General features: G+C 37.8%; 1 protein-coding gene across 1 annotated transcript in view; it reads right to left on the reverse strand.

The window, feature by feature from the left end:
* Positions 1-231: 231 nt before the first annotated feature.
* LOC149168932 (ABC transporter G family member 39-like) overlaps positions 232-21,493 on the reverse strand; it is a 60,421-nt gene continuing 39,159 nt past the window's right edge. Inside the window, exons 12-22 of the mRNA XM_089426992.1 lie at positions 4,357-4,460; positions 4,117-4,261; positions 3,851-3,944; positions 3,460-3,574; positions 3,028-3,360; positions 2,650-2,940; positions 2,278-2,495; positions 1,767-1,994; positions 1,498-1,669; positions 911-1,165; positions 232-640 (exon numbers count right to left, since the gene is read on the reverse strand). Coding sequence (XP_089283118.1) covers positions 371-640; positions 911-1,165; positions 1,498-1,669; positions 1,767-1,994; positions 2,278-2,495; positions 2,650-2,940; positions 3,028-3,360; positions 3,460-3,574; positions 3,851-3,944; positions 4,117-4,261; positions 4,357-4,460 — 2,225 coding nt within the window. The 3' untranslated portion in view covers positions 232-370. The remainder of the gene's footprint in view (positions 641-910; positions 1,166-1,497; positions 1,670-1,766; positions 1,995-2,277; positions 2,496-2,649; positions 2,941-3,027; positions 3,361-3,459; positions 3,575-3,850; positions 3,945-4,116; positions 4,262-4,356; positions 4,461-21,493) is intronic.

Genomic DNA, 21,493 nt, shown 5'->3' on the forward strand with positions numbered 1-21,493 from the left:
ACAAATTCGATGATTACAAGAAACCCAGTAAAAAGTATTTAAATAATTTTTAAAATAGTGACTTCTTAAAATAACATACAAACACATATTAAATTTGACTTCACCCAAAATATGTTTTAACTGAAGTTGATTCTTTAATTTTAAATAAATCTCAATGCTAGAATAATTAGTTATCTTAAACTAAATGTCTAATCCAGGGCTTATCTACCACACTGGTTGACTTATTTTTTTTGAGACCAAAACCCTAATATAATGTTTTGCCTTCTAGGGCAGGTCCAGATAATTACTGGAAACAAGAGTGCGAATACCGCACAACAAAATATAATGTCTTATCCAGCTCGTTTAGAAATTCAAAAGATAATGTTGATTCTTATCTCTTTTGGAAATTGAGAACCTTGATGCTGATGGCAAAGATTACTGCAAACAAGACTGCGAATGACATCGTAGCAACCGCTACTGCTCCCATCAAATCGTGCCTATATCCAAAGTATCTACGCAGGAATTGGTTCACTTGTTGTTTCCTACCATCGGCCAACACCATTTCTTCTGAGTTATCGCCGAACTGAGACACTATCAGTCCATATAGAGTCCATGAAAATGGGGAACCCCAATAATACCATCTCCACCACACTGGAATACGCTGCAACAGTCACAAAAGAAGAAAAACCAGCCACGTGAATAGATTCAAGAGACCTAAGTTTAATTGGATTGTAGATTCCCATCATTGGAAAGCTAATTGCATATTTTAGAATATTTTAATTTTGAAATCTAAGATGCTGAGAAATTAATTGTTTAATTTTATTAATGTGAATTTCAAAATATTTCTAAAATCTACCATCTACAACCACCCATCAATATAGATGTTAACATCTACAACCACCCAACAATATAAGTAGACAGTAAATCTCACCGGCCGTGGAATTAAGAAACCGCAGAAGACCATCCAGATTGCAATGAAACCCGATGAGAGAACTGAAGCTATGGCTGAATTCGGAGTGAGACCCATCGTCAACATCCCATAATATGTGGTGTAAAGGAGCGTGAAGAACATAATAAAAAAATACCAAAAGAATTTGGCCGCTGTCCACCGAAAGTCGATCAATACATAAACGATGAGGCCATACACTATCGCTTGCACAAATACGTATGGTACTTCGATCAAAATCTGAACAACACAAACATGATTTCACCATCCGCTGAACAAGATATTTCATTTTACCATTAGAGAAAAGCATTGTGCTAGATTTCAAAATATTCTAAAAGATACTGAAGAAGTTAAATAGATTTAATGGTGTCTATTATATTGATTTTATTTACTAGTGTGTTCAGTCATATTTTGAAAATATTGATAAATTTACAATTTAGTTTTATTTTTAATATATATATATATATATATATATATATATATATATATATATATATATATATATATATATATATATATGCAAGTATTATTCGTGAATCTACGATCTTGATCACATTTACAAGAGTGTTTACCTGCGCAAGGGCATAGGGCAGAGGAGAGTACATTCCTGCTGCTTTTTCTCTGTAGAAGGCCGTTCTTTCGACTTCGACCACTGGTTGTACAGAGACAGCATTGCTGAAGCTTAGGAAGATAATTGCGGCGAACATGGATCCCATTGCATTCCATAAATCTTGCTGGCTGTGTCTGTAAAAAAATTACAACCACACATACATAACAACAAATGATATTAGAATTGATATTACTAAATTTTATGCTCTTGGGTTCTGAAATTAATGCTTACGCTTTCCGGCCCATTCTCCAGAAAGCGGTGCCAAAAAACAAACCGCAGGCCAAGGTGAAGAAGAATCGAACGCTGTTGTATTGAGGATTTCGCCAATAAGACCGACGCTGCTTCCATAGACAAGCCATGGTTTGAACTGCAAAGGATTGAGCAAATTGTCTTTCGAAGCTCAAATCGTTGGAGCCAGGAACAGGTTTGCTAATTTCCTGAATGAGAGATTCATTACGTCTGCACAGAAACTAACATCGATTATCTTTCCGCAATTTTGAACAATTAGAAACAAACAATGTCGGTAGTTTAATAATTTTAAGTTTTGGGTATTGCAGTGCCTAATTGTGTAATTTGCACAGTTCACATGCTCCACAGTTAAGGTAAGCTATTTATGAAAGCCATAATACATGTTAAACAACCAAAGACGATACTCTGAACAAGATCACACTCTAATTGTGTTCCCCAATTCCAAAATGAGCAAAACCTAAAATAATTAGGAAACACCGAAACAATAACTTACTGATAGAGGGATGAATTTCTATAGATTTCTGCAAAATCAACTCCAAGCTGAATTGATGAAGTGACAGAGGTTACTTCCAACATCCATGTAGCAGGGTTGTAACCAGGTATAATTTTTGGTACACCTTCAATTGCCTCCAAGTAGTCCACAAGTGCTTGGGATTGGTGACCAAGAGGTCCAACGTAGATCATCTGTCCCCCTCGTTTCATCAACATCAGCTGCATTTCCACGAGAAGAAATGTGTTTAACATGTTGGTTTATTTTCAGTATATGAAAAAATGCCTAAAACTTAATATAAATCCTTCTAAAATTTGAATAAAAAATTTAAAAAGTTGTGCTTTGTCCATCGTCTTGTTAATATCATAAAAATACCTCATCGAAGGCCTCGAATAGATCAATGCTGGGTTGATGGATGGTGCAAACCACAGTTCGTCCAGTATCAACAGTATTTCGAACTGTTCTCATAACAACAGCTGCAGCCCTTGCATCCAGTCCGGACGTTGGTTCGTCCATGAAAATTATTGAAGGATTTGCTACCAGTTCAACTGCTATTGTCAATCTTTTTCTTTGTTCCGTAGACAGTCCATTTACTCCAGGGAGTCCCACCAGCGCACCACTTAAATTATTCAGCTCTACAAGTTCCATTACTTCATTCACAAACATCTGCGCACACACAAATATTGTTCATAATCATGAACAAACTAATGGTTCAATTAATTGACCCAAACTTGTGTGGACATATTAAAATACCTTTCTTGTATCAGAATCTACATCCTCGCCAAGACGAAGCCAAGCAGAGTAAACGAGGGATTCATGAACCGTAATATATGGTGAGTGAATATCAGTTTGTTCGCAATAACCAGAAATCCTCGCAAAAGTTTCCTGTTTCTTGGGATATCCAGAGATTGTAATGGATCCTTCTATGTATCCTCCAGTTTTCCTTCCTGCAAGAACATCCATCAGTGTGGTTTTCCCGGCGCCACTTTCTCCGACTAATGCAGTGAGTATTCCAGGCCTGAATGATCCACTCACGTCCCGCAATAACTGAAGTCTGTGTTCCGTGTCTCCTTTCCTCTTCATTTCCTATATTGTTCATAACAGTAATAATTGCTTTGAGAGAAGTCAAAATACGCTTCAACTTAATATGAAGTTAGTGTAGTAATAATTGCTTCGAGAACATACAGCAGGCATATCTACATAGTAGTTGACGTTGTGGAACGCCAATGACAATGGTTGAAAGGGCAAAATCATCCCTCTACTTTTCACCATCGGCCCTGCATGATGCTGTTTCTTAGTACTTGCCACTAGGAATGTTTGAAAATTTTTTATAACTTGATTTTCACTGCAACCTAATATTATGAAAATAATATAAATGTGTAATTATAAATTTTGTTTCTTTATGATTTCAAAATATTTTCAAAATCTACACTTAAATTTTCCCTTTTTTCTTTTTCATTGTAAAATATTATTTCCAAAACTGTAATTAAATTAAGTTCCTCTAATAAAAATAATTAGAATTTCATCAATAATGTTACGAGAAGATTGGTTTTCATGATGCTGCTCTGTGGGCAACGAATTTGATCCGTTTACGGGATGGTCTTGCATTTCCCGTTCTTGATCTTTTTCTAACTCGTCTTCAGTAACTATTGCTTGCGGCTTTCCAATGGCTGCAACGAAATATATCTAAGAGATTAGTTGAGTGTAAAATCGGAGAATAGTAAAGCGCATGATAAAAGGTTTTAAATGGAGAGACTAACTTTCTGTTTTTCTTAGTAAAGTGGATAAAGCTCTACATGTTTGAACTTTTATTTGAAAAGAACGAAGTTGAATATAACGCACGGTTCAAGTACTGCAATGCTAGCGTGAAGAAGATATTAAACATAACAGCGAACCCTGTTAGCGCTGCAATTCCAATCCAATACCAGTAGTAACTGGTAAAAAGTCCGCGTGATTGCAACAATTTCATTCCGACAGGGTTGTTTGGCTGCATCAGAACGTAACACAAATCAAATGAACTTTTTGGTCGGGCAAAGTAAAGTGCTTCTGGTAATGATGTTGTTGCATAAAATAATTTCAGACCTCCTGCCACCTTTTTGCAAGGAACTCGTTTACTGCAACGGCGTTTTGAGCGTAGGAAAGAGGGGACGACCAATAAGCCCATATCCACCACCATTTAATATCCTCTGTTTGGCACAAGTTGAACTCATTATTATAATTCAAAATGTGTAAAAGGGAAATAACACTAAAAAAACAATTAGATTTCAATTCTTGAAGCAGGAAAATTGACTTTAAAATGACATGAACTATGTTTTTAATAATTTCAAAGGTTTTGACAGCTAAGGAAGTAGCGAAACAAATTGGATTTCATTTTTTGAAGCAGAAAATTTTAGTTTAAAATCACAGAATATAAGATTTTCATAAGTTTAATAGTTTAAGCACTTAAGGAAATAAGTTTAAAGGTTAATGAAATAGAAGATGAAGATTTTCTCTCACACGATTGTGAACAAGATGTTAGTTTTAGTAAATAAAGGAGGAATACTTTGTATTAAGAAATATTAATAGTATGTTAGTTTTATTATGATTGGATATATCTTTTTTTTTCTCAAATTTGTGATATTCAAAGAAAAAGTGTAAAGAGTGATGTGTTGTTTAATTTAATTAAGTTGTATATTTCAGAACATCTTAGAATGTGATGGACAAGTGTAAAGTCAATTATTTGACATTGTTCTTATCCATCATATTTCCAAAATATTATGAAATTTAGAATTAAGATTAATATAACTTGTTTTAAAAAACAAAGTACACCATCTAAAATTAATCAATATTCTATGGATATTTACTTTTTAACTGAAACCCTTCCATAAAAAATAACAATGCATAGTATATATATATGGGGAATTGGTGGTCTCATGACATGGGGTTGATAGTATACTCTTACAAGTGTTTTTATGTAAATCTTTAAATGACTTGTCTTAGAGGAGGACACATGTTCAGATTCTATGGAGGAGAAGCTACTTAGGAATTGCTTGGAACCAAGCTTAGAGACTTTCATTTAATGGCCACCTACCAGTCTTTATCTAGTGCAACATTTTAGCTCTAATCAACAAACAATAGGAAATGAAAAAGGAAAAAGGGATACACTCTCTAGTAGTGGCATTCATATAGAAGAGGAGAAGAGTCAAAGTGTGAAGCACTAATAGCACAAGAAAAAGAAGAAGAGAGGCAGTGCCCAAGGACACTCACGAACACACAAGAGGGCCAAAGCATAGTGATAATGCAACAATAACAAAAATTGTGTATTAGTAGTGCATCTAAAGTGCTGGGAGAATTTCAGTGTAAGCTCAAGTTTGGAAGCTAGCTAAGGAACTTTGAAGAAAAGTGAAGTTTTGTTGTGGAGAAGTTAGATTGACAATGGACTCTGGACTCTTACTTAGTAGGTGGAAACATGGTGTGCTCTCAATTCTCGCAAGAGACACATGGAGGCACATTGTGCTTTGCAATATTGAAGTGTGAAGCATGTGGAGATACTTTGGACCCTATACTCCTGTAGCAGTTGTTGGGTGGAGCACTATGTGCTCTAAATTCCTTGAAGTGTGATTTGGATGGAGACATTGTGCACTTTGGACTCCTGGTTTCAGGTGGAGGCACTATGTGGTTCAAATTCTCATGTGTTTGTAACTTGACTGGTGTGAACTTCCATTGAGCACTTCACTCCATAGGCTCTAAATGTGGCTAAGGGGTGACTAACTACAATAAAGAAAAATAATGCAACTAGCCTATGATTGGGAGGATAATTGAAATCACTCTCTCAATTTCTATTGATTTAACTAATAGTATATGTTACTTACTTGTATCTTTGTGCATATTTGAGCAGTTTTAATGGTAAAATAATGTTACATATGACAACAGGTGTATCAACACTAGTTATGGATGAATATATATCCCTTTGTATTGCAATGAGGTGGTTTGAATGATTATTCTCATGATGTGAGGGACTTGCAAATCGCTATAGTTGTCGATATTATTTCTAATCTACAGAGCTACTTGCGTGATTATTGATAGTTGTTAAAGTAACCATTTAAATTGCTATTGTGTGTGAAATTCCATGGCTTAAGAGCCATTAGTATCAAAGGTTCTATGCATCTAAGAATCCAAGAGTTTTGTTGTTTAAAGAGTTGTATGTGGTTTGCTAAGAATTATCATGGATTTCTATTGTGCATGGATTATTGTTTCCTTCTTCACTCATGGAGCTCTAAATGAAATAATGCATGAGACACCAGGTTCTCCGATGGAAATATGCTCATACCCATTCTTCAGAAGGGTTTGGTGTTGTCTAACTGAAATTACAAGTATGTTATTAGCAAGGAAATTTTTAAGGATGAAAAAATATCTAAATGTTTAGAAATCTTGCAAAATCTTACTGGCCCTTAATATGTCAACTATAAAATGTTTGGCAATATATTTTTTTAAATTATTCAAATTCTAATGATTTTATATAATCTATATAAAATTTTGGCCATTTTTAAGAGAAAATAATACTAAAATAATTTTTAGAAAAAAATGGAAATTCACCAATCTTTTATGGAAGAAAACATGGAAAATTAGCGAACCTATGAGTATTAGCCCCTACAATTGTCTCTCGTTGTTAGCCATGGCTTGGGTTGTTCTAATACTTTATTGGTGTGCAATTTTTTATTCTATGATTTTTTTCTTTTATCTTTGGTTGGCACTTGAATGCATTGTGCTTGACCTAAGGACATATTCCTTTGACCGTGCATGTTTTGGGTAGAAAAAGGCTCCCTAAAGCAGTTTAAGGACATCCTAGAAGCTATTTTGAATTGATAAGGTAGAAATTGCCTTTGTATCCAGACTAGATTTGAGTTATCTGGATATATCTAGGAGTGCAAATGTATAGATGAATTATCAAGTTGTTGGGCAATGGATCCCCCCATAGCATGTTTTTGGGGCTTAACGCCCGAGTTTTGGTCAAGTGTAATGTAAACACTCTACAAAATGCAGGCGAAGAGCGCGAGAGTCTAAGGTTGTCCGCCCTAAGATAATGTAATTTAATGTAAAGTGTGTTGGCCTATCCATGGTCCACGGACCATGGGATTGTATAAATAGAGCGAGGCTCTAAGTGTAAAGTCAGTCTTAGTTTTGGAAGTATCAGATAGATGCGAAGGCATGGTTGGAGGATAGAAGTGAATCTGAAGTGTATTGGGTTGTAGTAGTAGGTAGAGGCTCTACAGTTGAGTGTGCAAAGGTAGTAGAGTCTGCAGCTGAGTGCGCGGACCCCAGCAGCTGAGTTCACAGGGCGGAGTCAGGTCTGTAACTGAACTTGAGTACTAATAAAGAGAAGATTGATTCAGAATATTGTGTGTCTGTTTGTAGATCTATATTTATGTGGTCTAGTTATCTTTATGCATTTATATTATTTTCAAGTACTTGTGCTAATCTGGAAGTTGAATAAGTAATAAGAATATTAGACCACACAAACTAAGTTAAGCACTAATATAATAGCACAGTAAGGATCGGATCAGATCAGAATAATACGAAGGTGTGCACGGGTTGCGAAGAATAGCAAGCTGCGCGGAGTGGCGTTGTCTGCAGATTAGGATCGCAAACTTCCAGAACCCTCATCAAGACATCCCTAGGGTGCAAAAACCTGGTTCTAGCACCTTCCCATACTATTTCAGTGAGACCTCAGTTCGTGCTCCGCGGACTGTTGCCGAAAGGGCCAGTAGTACCGGGATTTGCTTGGTTAAACTCACTGCTGAACCTGGGTAAGGTCCCATGTAGCCAACAAATGGTTCTGTTGCCAGGACCGAGATCTGCATAAGGGATGTCTGATGTCGTGCCACTGGAAGCCAACAAAGAAGGAAATTGAAGAGTGGTTGGACAAGAAGATTCATGAATTCGTGACGTAGGAAAACAAAACTTTGCAAGTATCCGAGAAAAGGTGGTTGAATCACTATGTGTATACAGAAATCCACGAGATCTTATTCACATTCTTTCCTTCTTAACTGTATGAGTGGATCGCGAGGTTAGTCAACAACCAGGGAAGGTCTAAGCTCGACCAACCGATAGTGTGGACTCCGGAATTAGTGTGCAGACTAGAGGCATCAGAAGATAAGATCACACAAGCTGTGGACCATTGGCTCAACTAGATAATAGGGGGATTTATCACTAAGTTTGTGATAGACACGACCATGATCTACAATGAAGCAGAATGACATTTTCTCTGAAAGAGCAGCAGCAACTGGGGCCACCACAACGTCGGAGGCAATAGGCCCGGACCTGACCACAAGAAATGGGACAAACAATACGGTGGAAGGCATGGACCCAAGCACCACCTCTACACAATTGAAATGGCCGCACAATACGGAACGAAGAGGGCCACGGAAGAAGACCAAGGCTTTCAAATTGGACGGGGAGCCTATTACACTAGTAGAGGGTGATCTATACGACATCGGTGACACAGTTCGCGAAGTCACCAGGGAAGTGCTCCAAGAAGCAATGACGGAGTAGCAGAATGTGTTGGGGGCACTTAGGGCACAACTGTAGGGACTTCATGTGTGACTCCCACAAGAAGGAATGGTATCTATCTACTGTGCCATGGGAGCATCAGAAATAGAGTAGTTTTCGTGGGCCAAAATGGCCAACACTGTCACGCTGCCGAAAGGAGCACTGACAGCGGCCATCATGGAGGATAGAGCCATGGTAGGACGGATCAAGGGACTCGGCCTAAACTTGGCTACCCTTCCACAGGATGTTTTATACCAGCTATAGGATGGAGCGACGGTAGAACTCCGCGCTAGGGAGGGATGTGCAGTGTAAATGCTAAGTGAACAACGAATCAACATTGAATAGCTTAGCCTACAATGTGATGAAGTGGTGGCTCAGAACCAGTAGTTGGAGTAGATCATAGAGAAAGCATGTCATCGCGTCTCAGAACATGAAATTGCAATAGATCTGCCAATAGGAATGCAGATCCACAAATTGGCTAGTGGATTTTGCGAGGAGAAGGAAGAGGCTACAACGATCTAGCTGGAACTCAACCTGAAAATTGTTGAACTACGATTAAAGGTGCAGCCCTCCACACCCCCTAGAAGTTCGAGAAAAGTGTGCTGGCGATATCCAAAAAGGGTTGGAAGAAATTGAACAGGCAGTGCAGAGTTGCACCACTTTGTTGGAAGAATCATTCGGGGTCCTCATAACCTTACAGGAGGACCCCACCATATAGCGGTTGGAAACAAAGGCGCGGGAGATTCAAATGCAATATGATAGTGTGCGCGGGACAACATAGATAGTATTCCTAACTCAGCGGCTCGCGAGGCTACAACAGGCAAAGGAATTGAAGGATCAAGTCGACGCAGCACGCCAAAAAGAGGCAGTACTTAAAGCACGTGTCCAGCCTTGGATTGATGAGGCCTTCCTCATCACGGCCGAGATAAAAGGAAAACTCGCACAAATGAAAGTGATGCATGACCTAAGATAGGGATTTGACCCTGCCAATGAGCATTCAGCCGAGTGAGCAGAGCGGATCCAGCAAACGATAGAGCAGTGCATTGCGGATCTCCACGTAACACAGACACAATTGGATGGAATTTGCGCCAAGATTGCCACACCAGCAGGGTGACTCAAGGACAAGTCACGATGATTGTGTTGGGGGCCTATTGGGCAGTGTATCCCCCCATAGCATGTTTTTGGGGCTTAAAGCCCGAGTTTTGGCCAAGTGTAATGTAAAGAATCCACGAAATGTGGGCGTGAAGCGCGAGAGTCTAGGGTTGTTAGCCATAAGATAATGTAATTTAATGTAAATTGCGTTGGCTTCCCATGGTCCACGGACCATGGGATTGTATAAATAGAGCGAGGCTCTAAGTGTAAAGTCAGTCTTAGTTTTGGAAGTATCAGATATATGTGAAGGCATGGTTAGAAGATAGAAGTGAATTTGAAGTGTATTGGGTCGTAGTAGTAGGTAGAGGCTCTGCAGCTGAGTGCGCAATGACCTAGTAGAGTCTGTAGCTGAGTGCGCAGATCCCTACAGCTAAGTGCGTAGGACAGAGTCGGGTCTATAACTGAACTTGAGTACTAATAAAGAGAAGATTGATTCAGAATATTGTGCGTCTATTTGTAGATCTATATTTCTGTGTTCTGGTTATCTTTATGCATTTATATTGTTTTCAAGTACTCACACTAATCTGGAAGTTGAATAAGTAATAAGAATATTGGACTCACACAAACTAAACTAAGCACTAATATAATAACACAGTAAGGATCAGATCGGAACAACACGAATCTGTGCACGGGTTGCGAAGAATAACAAGCTGCGTGGAGCAGCGCAGTGCACAGATTAGGATCACAAACTTCCAGAACCCTAATTAAGACATCCCTAGGGTGTGAAAACCTGGTTCCAGAACCCTCCCATACTACTTTGGCTGAGACCTCAGTATGTGCTTTGTGGATTGTTGCCGAAAGGGCCAGTAGTATCAGGATTTGCTTGGCTAAACTCACTACTGAACTTGGGTTAGGCCCCATGTAGCCAACACAAGTCGAACCTTGTGGTATAACTAGATATTGAATGTGTTTAGATTTGTTCACAAGAGGGGTAAATATAGATATTTGGAAGACATGTTAGAGTGAAACATTGTAGTGGCATCGATTTTCAAATGGGTTGGACATAATTGGAGAAGGGCAAGCCAGATATATCTCGGGTGGGACTTAGTTCAGGTAACCCCATGAGGTTGAATGTGTGGTCCAAGCTAAATATTAGGATGGGCCAAAGCATCGGATGTATGGTACATTTGGATAATGGTTGGTGGACCGGTCACATATGGGATTCCATAAGTCTTTCCAAGCAACAAAATAAAGGAAATCCAAATTTCTTTGTAATTCATATATAACATGAATAAATGGATTTGCACACAAGGGCTACATGTCAAATGAGTTCCACATGGTAGGTCCTTACCTATGTGGTAGGAAATAAATTATTAAACTTCAAATCGCCATAAATTTTGATCTAAGTATTGGATCAAGATAAAGTTCATATTGTTGTAAAACTCTCAATGAGTTGAATGAAATGATGCTACCCTAAGTTAATTATGCTAACTTAGGAAAAGGATGAATTTTGTAACCTCATTTCCATAAAGAGACCAAGGCTTGATTAATTGAATGTAACACCACTCATTTAACATATAAGACTCGAAGGGGATGGGAGAGAGCATTATGTTGTGGTATCAAAGTTCCTAGGTTTAGAGCTTAGACTCAATGGGCCTATAAGGATATTTTTTAAACTATAGTGATTGGTTGCTATGTGCAATGTGTGATTCTTGCAAAATGATTGTGAATTGCATGTTGCATGCAAGTGTTGATTCTGATATGTTAATTATTTTCAATAGAAATTCCTACTGTAGATCAACAGATTATGTAATATACTAAAACACAATACAAGATCTACTTCTACAACACTTTGCAGAAGCTTAATAGAATTGAGAAATTTTTATGAAACCAGCTCAAGAAAAGATAGAAAAGAAAGATCAACGCCTTAGAATTCAGCCTCTTTGAGGGGGAAACCTCCTTTACATTACATAAATGAACAATTCTTGGATGATTCAAATGACAAAACCTCCTTTCTATATATAGGAGTCTAAGGAGTCACAATATAATCTAGCCGACCTAACAATAATAATATAAAGCCACAAAAATAACAATAGAGGGAGCACCGTAATAACAATATGGGGGTAATAGGGGAACAACAATATTAATAAGGGGTATAACTACAATAGTAATGGGGTAATCACTAGTATTATAGGGACCCAACATGCCCCTCTCCTTCAAAAAAGTGTTGTCCTCAATGCTTGAGTAGTTCTGGATAATTTTGCATAAAATTCTCATCCTCCCATGTGGAATCTTCAGCGGATAAGTTCTTCCACTTGATATGATACTCTGAAATTGAATGATTTCGTAGCTGTCGAGTTCTTGTTTTTGTGACTTCTTCCAGTTCCAATATAATTTTTCCTTCCTCGTCAAGTTCTGGCAATATTGTTTGAATTGGGAGCTTGTTGTCTATAACCTTCTTTAAACATGAAACATGGAAAACCGGGTGCAATCGAGAAGCTGCAGGAAGCTCCAATTTGTATACCATAGTACCAATCTTTTGCAACACCTTGTACGGACCATAATACTTTGGTGATAATTTATTATCCTTCTTAGCTTGCTTGAAGGACATTTGCTTATATGGTTGTAGCCGTAGGAATACCCAATCACCTACATCAAAACTTCTTTCACTGCGATGTTGATCTGCCTGTTGTTTCATTCTATTCTGTGCCAACATGACATTATCCTTTAAGAGTTGGAGGACTTGTTGTTGATGTTCTATGTGATGTTCCACTGCCTAAACCTTAGAATTTTCTCTTAAATATGATGTGATGGATGGTGGTTGATACCCATAAAGTGCCATAAATGGGGTAATTTTTGTTGCTGTATGGAAGGAAGTGTTATGCCACCATTCAGCTAGAGGCAACCATTTGACCCATTGTGTCTGTTTATCAGATACAAAGCAACGAAGATATCCTTCCAAACATTTGTTTACTATCTCAGTTTGCCCATCAAATTGAGGATGATAAGATGAGCTATGAGCTAACTGAGTACCAAGACAAGAAAATAATTTTGTCCAAAAATTTCTAGTGAAAATGGGATCTCTGTCACTTACAATAATATTTGGGTTTCCATGTAGCTTGTGAATTGTTTCCATAAATGCAGTAGAAACTGTACTAGCTTTAAATGGATGTGATAATGCACAAAAGTGTGCATACTTGTTAAGTCTGTCAACTACCACCATGATGACACTCTTTCCCTCAGACTTGGGTAAACCTGTAATAAAATCCATTGAAACCTCCTCCCAATGTTGGCTTGGAATGGATAAAGGTTGTAATAGACCCGATGTCTTAATTGTTTCAACTTTATTTTATTGGCAAACCAAACATTTAGCCACAAACTTTTGAATATATGATTTAAGTACATCCCAAAAAAATTCCTTCTTAACCCTGTGGTAAGTTTTTAAAAATCCTGAGTGCCCTCCTAAGGGAGAAGTGTGCAATACCATAAGAATCTTTTGTTTTAGCTAGGAATTCTTACAGAGGTATAAGCGATCTTTGTACCATAACGAATCATTTTGCCAGCTAAATGTACCACACGTACTGGAATCTTGTTGTAACTTCCGAATAAGTGCCCACAATTCTTCGTCATTCTTCCATTCCTCCCTTGCTTCATTTATCCAATCTGGTTGGATAATAGAAATGGCGCACAACAATGCTTCCACATCCTCATCCTTTCTTGAGAGTGCATCTACCACCACATTTTGATTCCCTTTTTTGTAGATAATTTCAAAGTCATAACCCAACAGCTTTGTGACCCACTTTTGTTGCTCCTCAGAGGATAATCTTTGTTGTAAAAATTATTTAAGGCTATCATGATCCATTTTTACCTTGAAGTGTCTACCCATTAGGTAGGGTCGCCATTTCTTAAGTGCATGGAGTATTGCCAACATTTCCTTCTCATAAATAGCTTTGCTTAAAAATTTTCCCTTGATTGGACGACCTTCAAAATCAATGGGTCTTTCATCTTGCATTAGAACAACACCAATTCCATTTCCTAAAGCATCAAATTCCATAACAAAGGTTTTTGTGAAGTCTGGTGTAGCTAAGACCGGTGCTTGGCACATTGCCTCTTTAAGATGTTCAAAGGCCTTTTTTGCTTCCAGAGTCCATGAAAATGCATCTTTCTTCAATAATGTTGTTAGAGGTGCTGCTATTCTCCCATAATTCTTAACAAAATTGCGATAATACCCTGTCAACCAGAGAAATCCTTTCAGATGCTTTATGGATGTGGGGATTTTCCATTCCTTAATGGCTTTAATTTTGCTAGGGTCTACCTTAACTCCTTCATGAGATACAATATGACCCAGATATTCCACCTCTTGGACTCCAAAGAAACATTTGGATCTTTTTGCATATAATTTTTTCTCCTTCAATAGTTGTATCACCTTGTCAACATGTTCAACATGATCCTTCCAAGACTTGCTGTAGATTAGTATATCATCAAAAAATACTAACACAAATTTTCTAAGGAATGGTTTGAAAATTGAATTCATCAAACCTAGAAATGTTGAAGGTGCATTGGTAAGGCCAAAAGGCATGACCAAAAATTCATAATGACCCTCATGAGTTCTAAATGCTGTTTTCGGAATGTCTTCAGTCTTCATTATGATTTGATGATATCCTGAACGAAGATCCAACTTGGTGAAGTAAATTGATACATGCAATTCATCCAGTAATTCATCAATGACAGGAATGGGGAACTTATCTTTAATAGTGAGCTTGTTGAGCTGCCTATAATCCAGACACATGTGCCATGATCCATCCTTCTTGTGCACCAATACTACTGGAGCAGAGAAAAAACTTTGACTCGGTTGAATTATACCAGCCTCTAGCATTTCTACAACCATACGTTCAATTTCACTCTTTTGGACATAAGGATATCTGTACAGCCTGATGTTTGGAGGAACACTTCCTGGAATCATATGAATAGCATGATCATGATCACGCATAGGTGGGAGACCTTTGGGAGTCTCAAATACCTTGGAATGATTGTCCAGGACTTTTTGGAGATCTGGAGAAATAGATGATTCCGATGTGGAAACATCTAGCGAGCATAATTGTGCAATTACAACTCTTTTCTCCTTTTTTAGAAGCTTTGTCATACTATTAGAGTTGATTATCTTTCCTGGTTTCCACGCAGTACCCCTTAATTCAACTTCCTTTCCTTCTGTAAAAAATTTGATGAAAAGTTCTTGAAAATTAAAAGCTATTGTACCCAGGGATTGTAGCCATTGGACTCCTAGTACAACATCAACACCTCCCATTGGAATGGAAAGCATTGGGCTAGTCAATACATATTCTCCCATGGATAGCTTGATATTATGGCACTTTCCAGAGCAATTTATTGTTCCTCCATTTGCAATCATCACTTGACACTTTGGTGCTGGATATAGGAAGCAATTCAATTCTTTTTCTACCTTACAATGAATAAAATTGTGGGTGCTTCCTGAATCAATCAACACTATTACCTTTTTATTCTTGATTTGTCCTTCTATCTTGATGGTTTGAGGAGTGGTAATTCATGCCAATGCATTACAAGATATGGTTGGATTTGTTTGTTCTTCATCTAGGATTTGTTCCTGGAGTATATCCTCTTATTTTGACCTTTCTTGCTCCTTTTCTTCTTCCTCTTCACAATCTATGTAGAATAATTTCTTCTCAGCACACTTATGACCCTCAGTGTATTTGCTATCACAACTATAACAAAGCCATTTTGCTCTTTTTTCTTCCAATTGTTTTGGTGTCAACCTTATAGGTTGTGAAAGACTAGGGGCAACAACACTTCCATATTTATAGTTGTGAGTGGTATGCTTCCTGGTTGCCATAATTTTGCTTTCCATTTTTCTTGCTAACTTGAATGCGTTCTCTAATGAATCAGGTTCCCAAAGGCGAACATCATGTTGGATATTATCCTTTAAAGACCCTATGAACACATCAATCCTATGCTCCTTTGGAATATCTTTTACCCTTATGTTCAATTTTTGGAACTCCGCAATGTGCTCTGTTATTGAACCCTTTTGTTTGAGACTTATCAATTGGCTAAAAAAAGTGTTGCTTTTTGTATCCTCATAATGTGCTATCAATTCTTCTGTAAAAATTGCCCAAGTGATAAATGGTTTATGAGAGCAAAGCCATTGATACCATACAAATTGATTTGGTTCCAAATATAAAGTTGCCATACATACCTTTTGTGTGTTTTGCACATTATTGAGATCGAAGAATTGCTCCATCTATAATATCCATGTGGCAGGATCCTTGCCATCAAACTTCCTCATATCGATTTTTGGAATATGGTGAGTCTTCGATCCAACATTAGCATCTATGGAATCATGATTAACATTTCTTTTGTTCTCATCATGAGTTTCCTTTAGTACCATTTCACCCTTAGGGACCATTTCTTGTAGCAACTTATTCATATTTATCTTCAATTCGTCCATGTCTATCTTCAAATCTATCTTCAAATCATCCATCTTAGCTTCTACGCCTTTCTTTAAACAATCCATCTTATCTTCTACACCTTTCTTTAAACAGTCCATCTTAGCTTCTACACCTTTCTTTAAACCATCCATCTTAGCTTCTACATATTTCTTTAAACCATCCATCTTAGATTCTGTTCCTTTTTGTGAAAGGGACAATTGTTGCACTTGGTCTTGTAATTTTGATATATCATGTTGCATTTCTTCCTCTTCTTCATGAGTCATGCTAGAGCTTTCAGGTTCCTTACTAGGTGTTTGTATTTTCTTTACTCGGAGCATCAATTACCAATAATAATTCTCTACTATGCCCTTTGAATTCCTTCAAAATAAAATTTCAAACAAAGCTTAAGCAAAAATTTAAGAAAATCTACACACCTTTCTTCACTTTGTAGGAGCTCGATATTGCCTCTGATGTATCTCTGTACTTTCCAATCATCTAGTTCTGAATTTGTGAGCTGTAGTAGCCCTCTGTGTCCTCCTTTCAATGCCACAATTCTGACCCAAATTGGATTCTCCAAGAAAGAGTTATGTGAAATCTCCCACAGTGACTTTCTTATAGACTAGTTCAGTAGAGCTAACTTGTACAACATGCCACGAGTCAATGTTTCAACCTTTGGATTTGAAACATTCATAAAAGAAACTACAGTCCGTCCTCTTTCTGTACCTTCTTACGGAATTTCAATCCAATTCCTAGAGAGAAAGTTATGACGATTTTCCCCAGGTCACCTGTTTTGAATGTAATTCAAGAGTCTGCAAAAAGACCAACTTCCTCAGATCATATCTCCGCACATATCGCGCGAAAAGCTCTAAAATTAGGAACAAAGGTTCAATGCGATTTCTTCTCAAATGGGTTTTTTTTGCAACTTCTGAAACGTCACAGAAAAAAATGTTATAGTGAAAATGCCACTATGACCTTTTTGGAGCAGCGAAACCCTAGAATCCAAAGCTCTAATACCAAATGTTATGAAACCAGCTCAAGAAAAGATAGAAAAGATAGATCAACGCCTTAGAATTCAGCCTCTTTGAGGGGCAACCTCCTTTACATTACATAAATGAACAATTCTTCGATGATTCAAATTACAAAACCTCCTTTCTATATATAGAAGTCTAAGGAGTCAGAATATAATCCAGCCAACCTAACAATAATAATATAAAGCCACAAAAATAACAATAGAGGGATTCTATGGGGCACAGTAATAACAATATGGGGGTAATAGGGGCACAACAATATTAATAAGGGGTATAACTATAATAGTAATGGGGTAATCACTAGTATTATAGGGACCCAACAAAAAGGTGAAGAGAACACATATAACTGAGAATGAGAAATCAATCACACTTAACACAGAAGAAAAAACCCGGGGAAAGCCTCAGCCTAAAACCCCAACTCTGTATTATCATACAAGTGGAAATCTTGTTCAAGTTACAAAAATAATCAGCTCTCAAGCTATTCTTCTCTCTCTGCAATCAAACAATACAACTCACAGACTGAATAGACACTGTATATGTCCTCCTCAAGCCCTCCAAGCCTCCTATTCCCTTGCGCAATTTTTCTTAGGGTCCAATGATGTCACATGTGTGAATTGGCCTCATGACACTCACTAAACCTGAAGAAGTAACTGTGCAATCCTCAAGGAAAGAATTCCTTCTGCATGCAAGGAATATTCGCAATGGAATATTCTAGCAACTGATAGTACACTGCCCCTGCATCTGATCTCAACTGGGTCTCTGTCTAAACTGACATGCATTAGTTATTTATGAGAGAATACTCAATTATCTGAAGTGCAGTAGTTACATGCATGCAAGCATTAACTAACTAAACTTACATTAATTCAACAAACTGTTTGAATTAATCTAATTGGACTTGACTCAGTTAACTAAGTCAACTAATTACAACTCAATATTAAAACTCATCCTTATCTCTTTAACTGATGGATAAATTCCTCAATTAATGGAGAAACTCTTGCATGTTCCCACATAGACTTCAAGTTTGATTTTCCTTAACTAATTAACTCAAGATGAATTAATTAATTATTTTCCAAACTGCTGCTAAGATGAAATTCGAATTTTACTTCACTATTTTAGTTTAGGGATTGACTAAAATAGGAAGGTATCCCAAAATGCTATTTATAGAATGCTATTTTTAGCACTTCTATTTTCCATCCATTGTTGCTAAGATCAACACTGGTTGAGCTGCTATTTATAGTAGTGCTATTTTTAGCAATTCTATTTTTAGTATTTCTTGTTGCTATTTTCAACACTCCCTCTCAACAAGAAAGGGATTATTAGTGTTGGCATTATGATTCAGGTGTTGTACTTGATGGCAAACGCCTTCAGGTGGTAAATCAAGAAGGACGCAGGAATTTTTGTTTAGCAAGCGCGTCCCCGCAGGTATTCCATACAGAACCCGCATCTAGGGACGCCGGCCAGCCGTTCAGAAGGTGCGTCCGCCCAGTGCACACATTTCAAGGTAGAGAAAAACTCGTGGGGGCTTCTTGTGTGGTATCTAGCCGACGGTTGCATGTTTCTCTGGTGTCGGCTCGTGGTATTGTTCCACGCTTTGGGGAGAAGCTTGCCTATATAAAGCAAAGGAGTTCATTTGGATTAGGAATCATCTTAGTTGATCATCTCTTGGTGTGATCTAGTCCATATCTTTAAGGGTAAATCTTCTAATGGACTACGATCTATATGGCGCATGATCAGATCTGTGGATCTGAGTGTTTGGGTTGGTTCTGAAGTCCTCTTATCTTCTATATCTAAAGGGACGCAGATTCAGTGAAGGGAAAGTGCGCCGGGACGCAGTACAGTAAAGGATCAGGTGCGTCTCTGAAGCGAAGGACGCGGCGCGACTGTGGTATTGGGTGCGTCTCTGAAGCAAAAGACGCGGCGCGATAGTGTTGATGTGTGCGTCGGTCGCAGACAAGCAAAAGGAACAGTGCGTCTGCACGCAGAACAGCATAAGGTATACTGCGTCCAGTCGCAGGCCACAGAAAGAAAATATGCGTCCCTGTCTCAAGATGATCTGTTAACTGTATATTTCTGTTCATAAGATGTTCTGGGTTGTTTCTGTAATTACTGATCTGATATCTGTAGTAGACTGTATCTGTTGTATACTTGTTGATCATTTTGAAAAGAAGTAGGGGGTTGTAGCTCCCTTCCAGGAGAAGTCTGGAAAACAAGAAAGAGTTGTAGCTCTTTGCAGGTTGCAGCCTGCGTGCTGGTAAAGGACTGCACCAGTACAAAATCATTGTAAAAAGAATTTCTTGAAAGAAGTTAGAGACATTATTGCAGCAGGTGGTTTTTCTCCCGCATTGGGTTTCCACCTTACATCTTGTGTTCTTTGGTGTGACTGTCTATTTTCTTTATTCATGCTCATTGTTTTATGGTACTGATATGCAAGAATATTTCAAAAGATCAAATAAGGAAGATTTGGTAAATTGCTAGATAATACTGATTCCCCCCCCCCTCAGTATTATTTCCAACAATTGGTATCAGAGCAGGTCCTTCAGAACAGCTTGATCGCTTGAAGGTAGATCGTTCATCATGAGCAACTACGAGAGAGAAGCATCAATCAGGCCACCCGTCTTCGATGGAACAAACTTCAATTATTGGAAGGTAAGAGTTACTGCATATCTTCAATCTCTTGGTACAGAAGTTTGGAACATTGTAGAATCAGGCTATGCCTTTCCTTCAGTTACTCCTACAGATCCAGCTGAGAAAAAGCAGTATGAAACAAATGCAAAAGCAGTCAGCACTCTATTAGGAAGTATATCTCAAACAGAGTTCATGAAGGTCATGCACTTCAAATCAGCAAAAGAGATATGGGACAAAATGATCACTAGCTATGAAGGAGATGAACAGGTAAAAGAAGCTAAACTTCAAACTCTCAGGATTCAATATGAGACTCTCAAGATGTATAATGATGAAAGTGTGGCTAATTATTTTCTTCGAGTAGATGAGATTGTTAATTGTATGAAAAATTTGGGTGAAGAAATAAAAGAGACTATAGTAGTTCAAAAGATTCTAAGATCTTTATCTCCCAAGTTTGAATCTAAAGTATCTGCAGTAGAAGAAAAGGAAAATCTCCGTGTTCTCACTATGTCTCAGCTGCATGGAATTCTAACTGCTTATGAAATGAGAAAGGGAGGTCCATCAGATAGAAGGGAAGCTGCTTTTAAAGCATCAGGCAAAGAAGATCACTATGAAGCATGTCATGTTCCAGAAGAAGAGGAAGAAGAATCAAACTTTGTCAGAAATCTTCAAAGGGGTTCTGGAAGGTTCAGAGGTAAGCTACCTTTCAAATGTTTTGCTTGTGGAAGAGTAGGTCATTATGCTGCAAAATGCTCTTATAAGGATAAAGGAAAGGAACCAGTTAGATGGAATAAGAAACAGGGTACAAATAAGAAAAGCTACTACACCCATGAAGATAGCGATGGCTTATCAAACAGTGATGAAGATGAACAAGGTAACAAATATAGATTGTTAATGGCATTTGAAGATGACAATTATGAGGATGCTATAGATGTGGATAACCTTTATGATGAAATTACTAGACTCAAGAGATGTATAGAAGAAAAGAACATGATTATTGATACTCTACAATTTCAGATTGATGAAAAGGAAAAACATCTTGAAAAATTAGAAGGTGAAATTGTTGGTCTTAGAAAAGAAATTGAGAAAACAAAAACTATTAATCTCAAGTTTGTCAAAGGATCTGAAACGTTGAATGAGATTATCAGTGTGCAGCGATCTCCTCTAAATAAGACAGGTCTGGGCTACAATGGAGAAACTTCTCAAGCTTCCACTTCAAAAAGTTATCTTGATGCCGCAAGAAGAAATGAGCAAGAACACAAGGAAGATCATCAGGTAAAGCAGGGACAAACTTCAAACTATCAGGGGCAATCCAGCTTAAGGGTGAACAAAAGCCACAACCAGCCACAGGTAAAACCTTCTCAATTTGGTTCAAGAATAGATGAAAATAGAAATTACAATCAGTCGGCTGGTAGATTCAATAATCGCAGAAACTTCTTCAATGGACAATGCTTTTCTTGCCATAACTTTGGTCACAAAGCAGCCCAATGT

This window comes from Pinus tabuliformis, chromosome 4_2 (assembly GCF_031772625.1).
Source record: "Pinus tabuliformis cultivar Carrire ecotype Pingquan chromosome 4_2, CPIR1, whole genome shotgun sequence".
In the NCBI taxonomy this organism is placed as follows: domain Eukaryota; kingdom Viridiplantae; phylum Streptophyta; class Pinopsida; order Pinales; family Pinaceae; genus Pinus; species Pinus tabuliformis.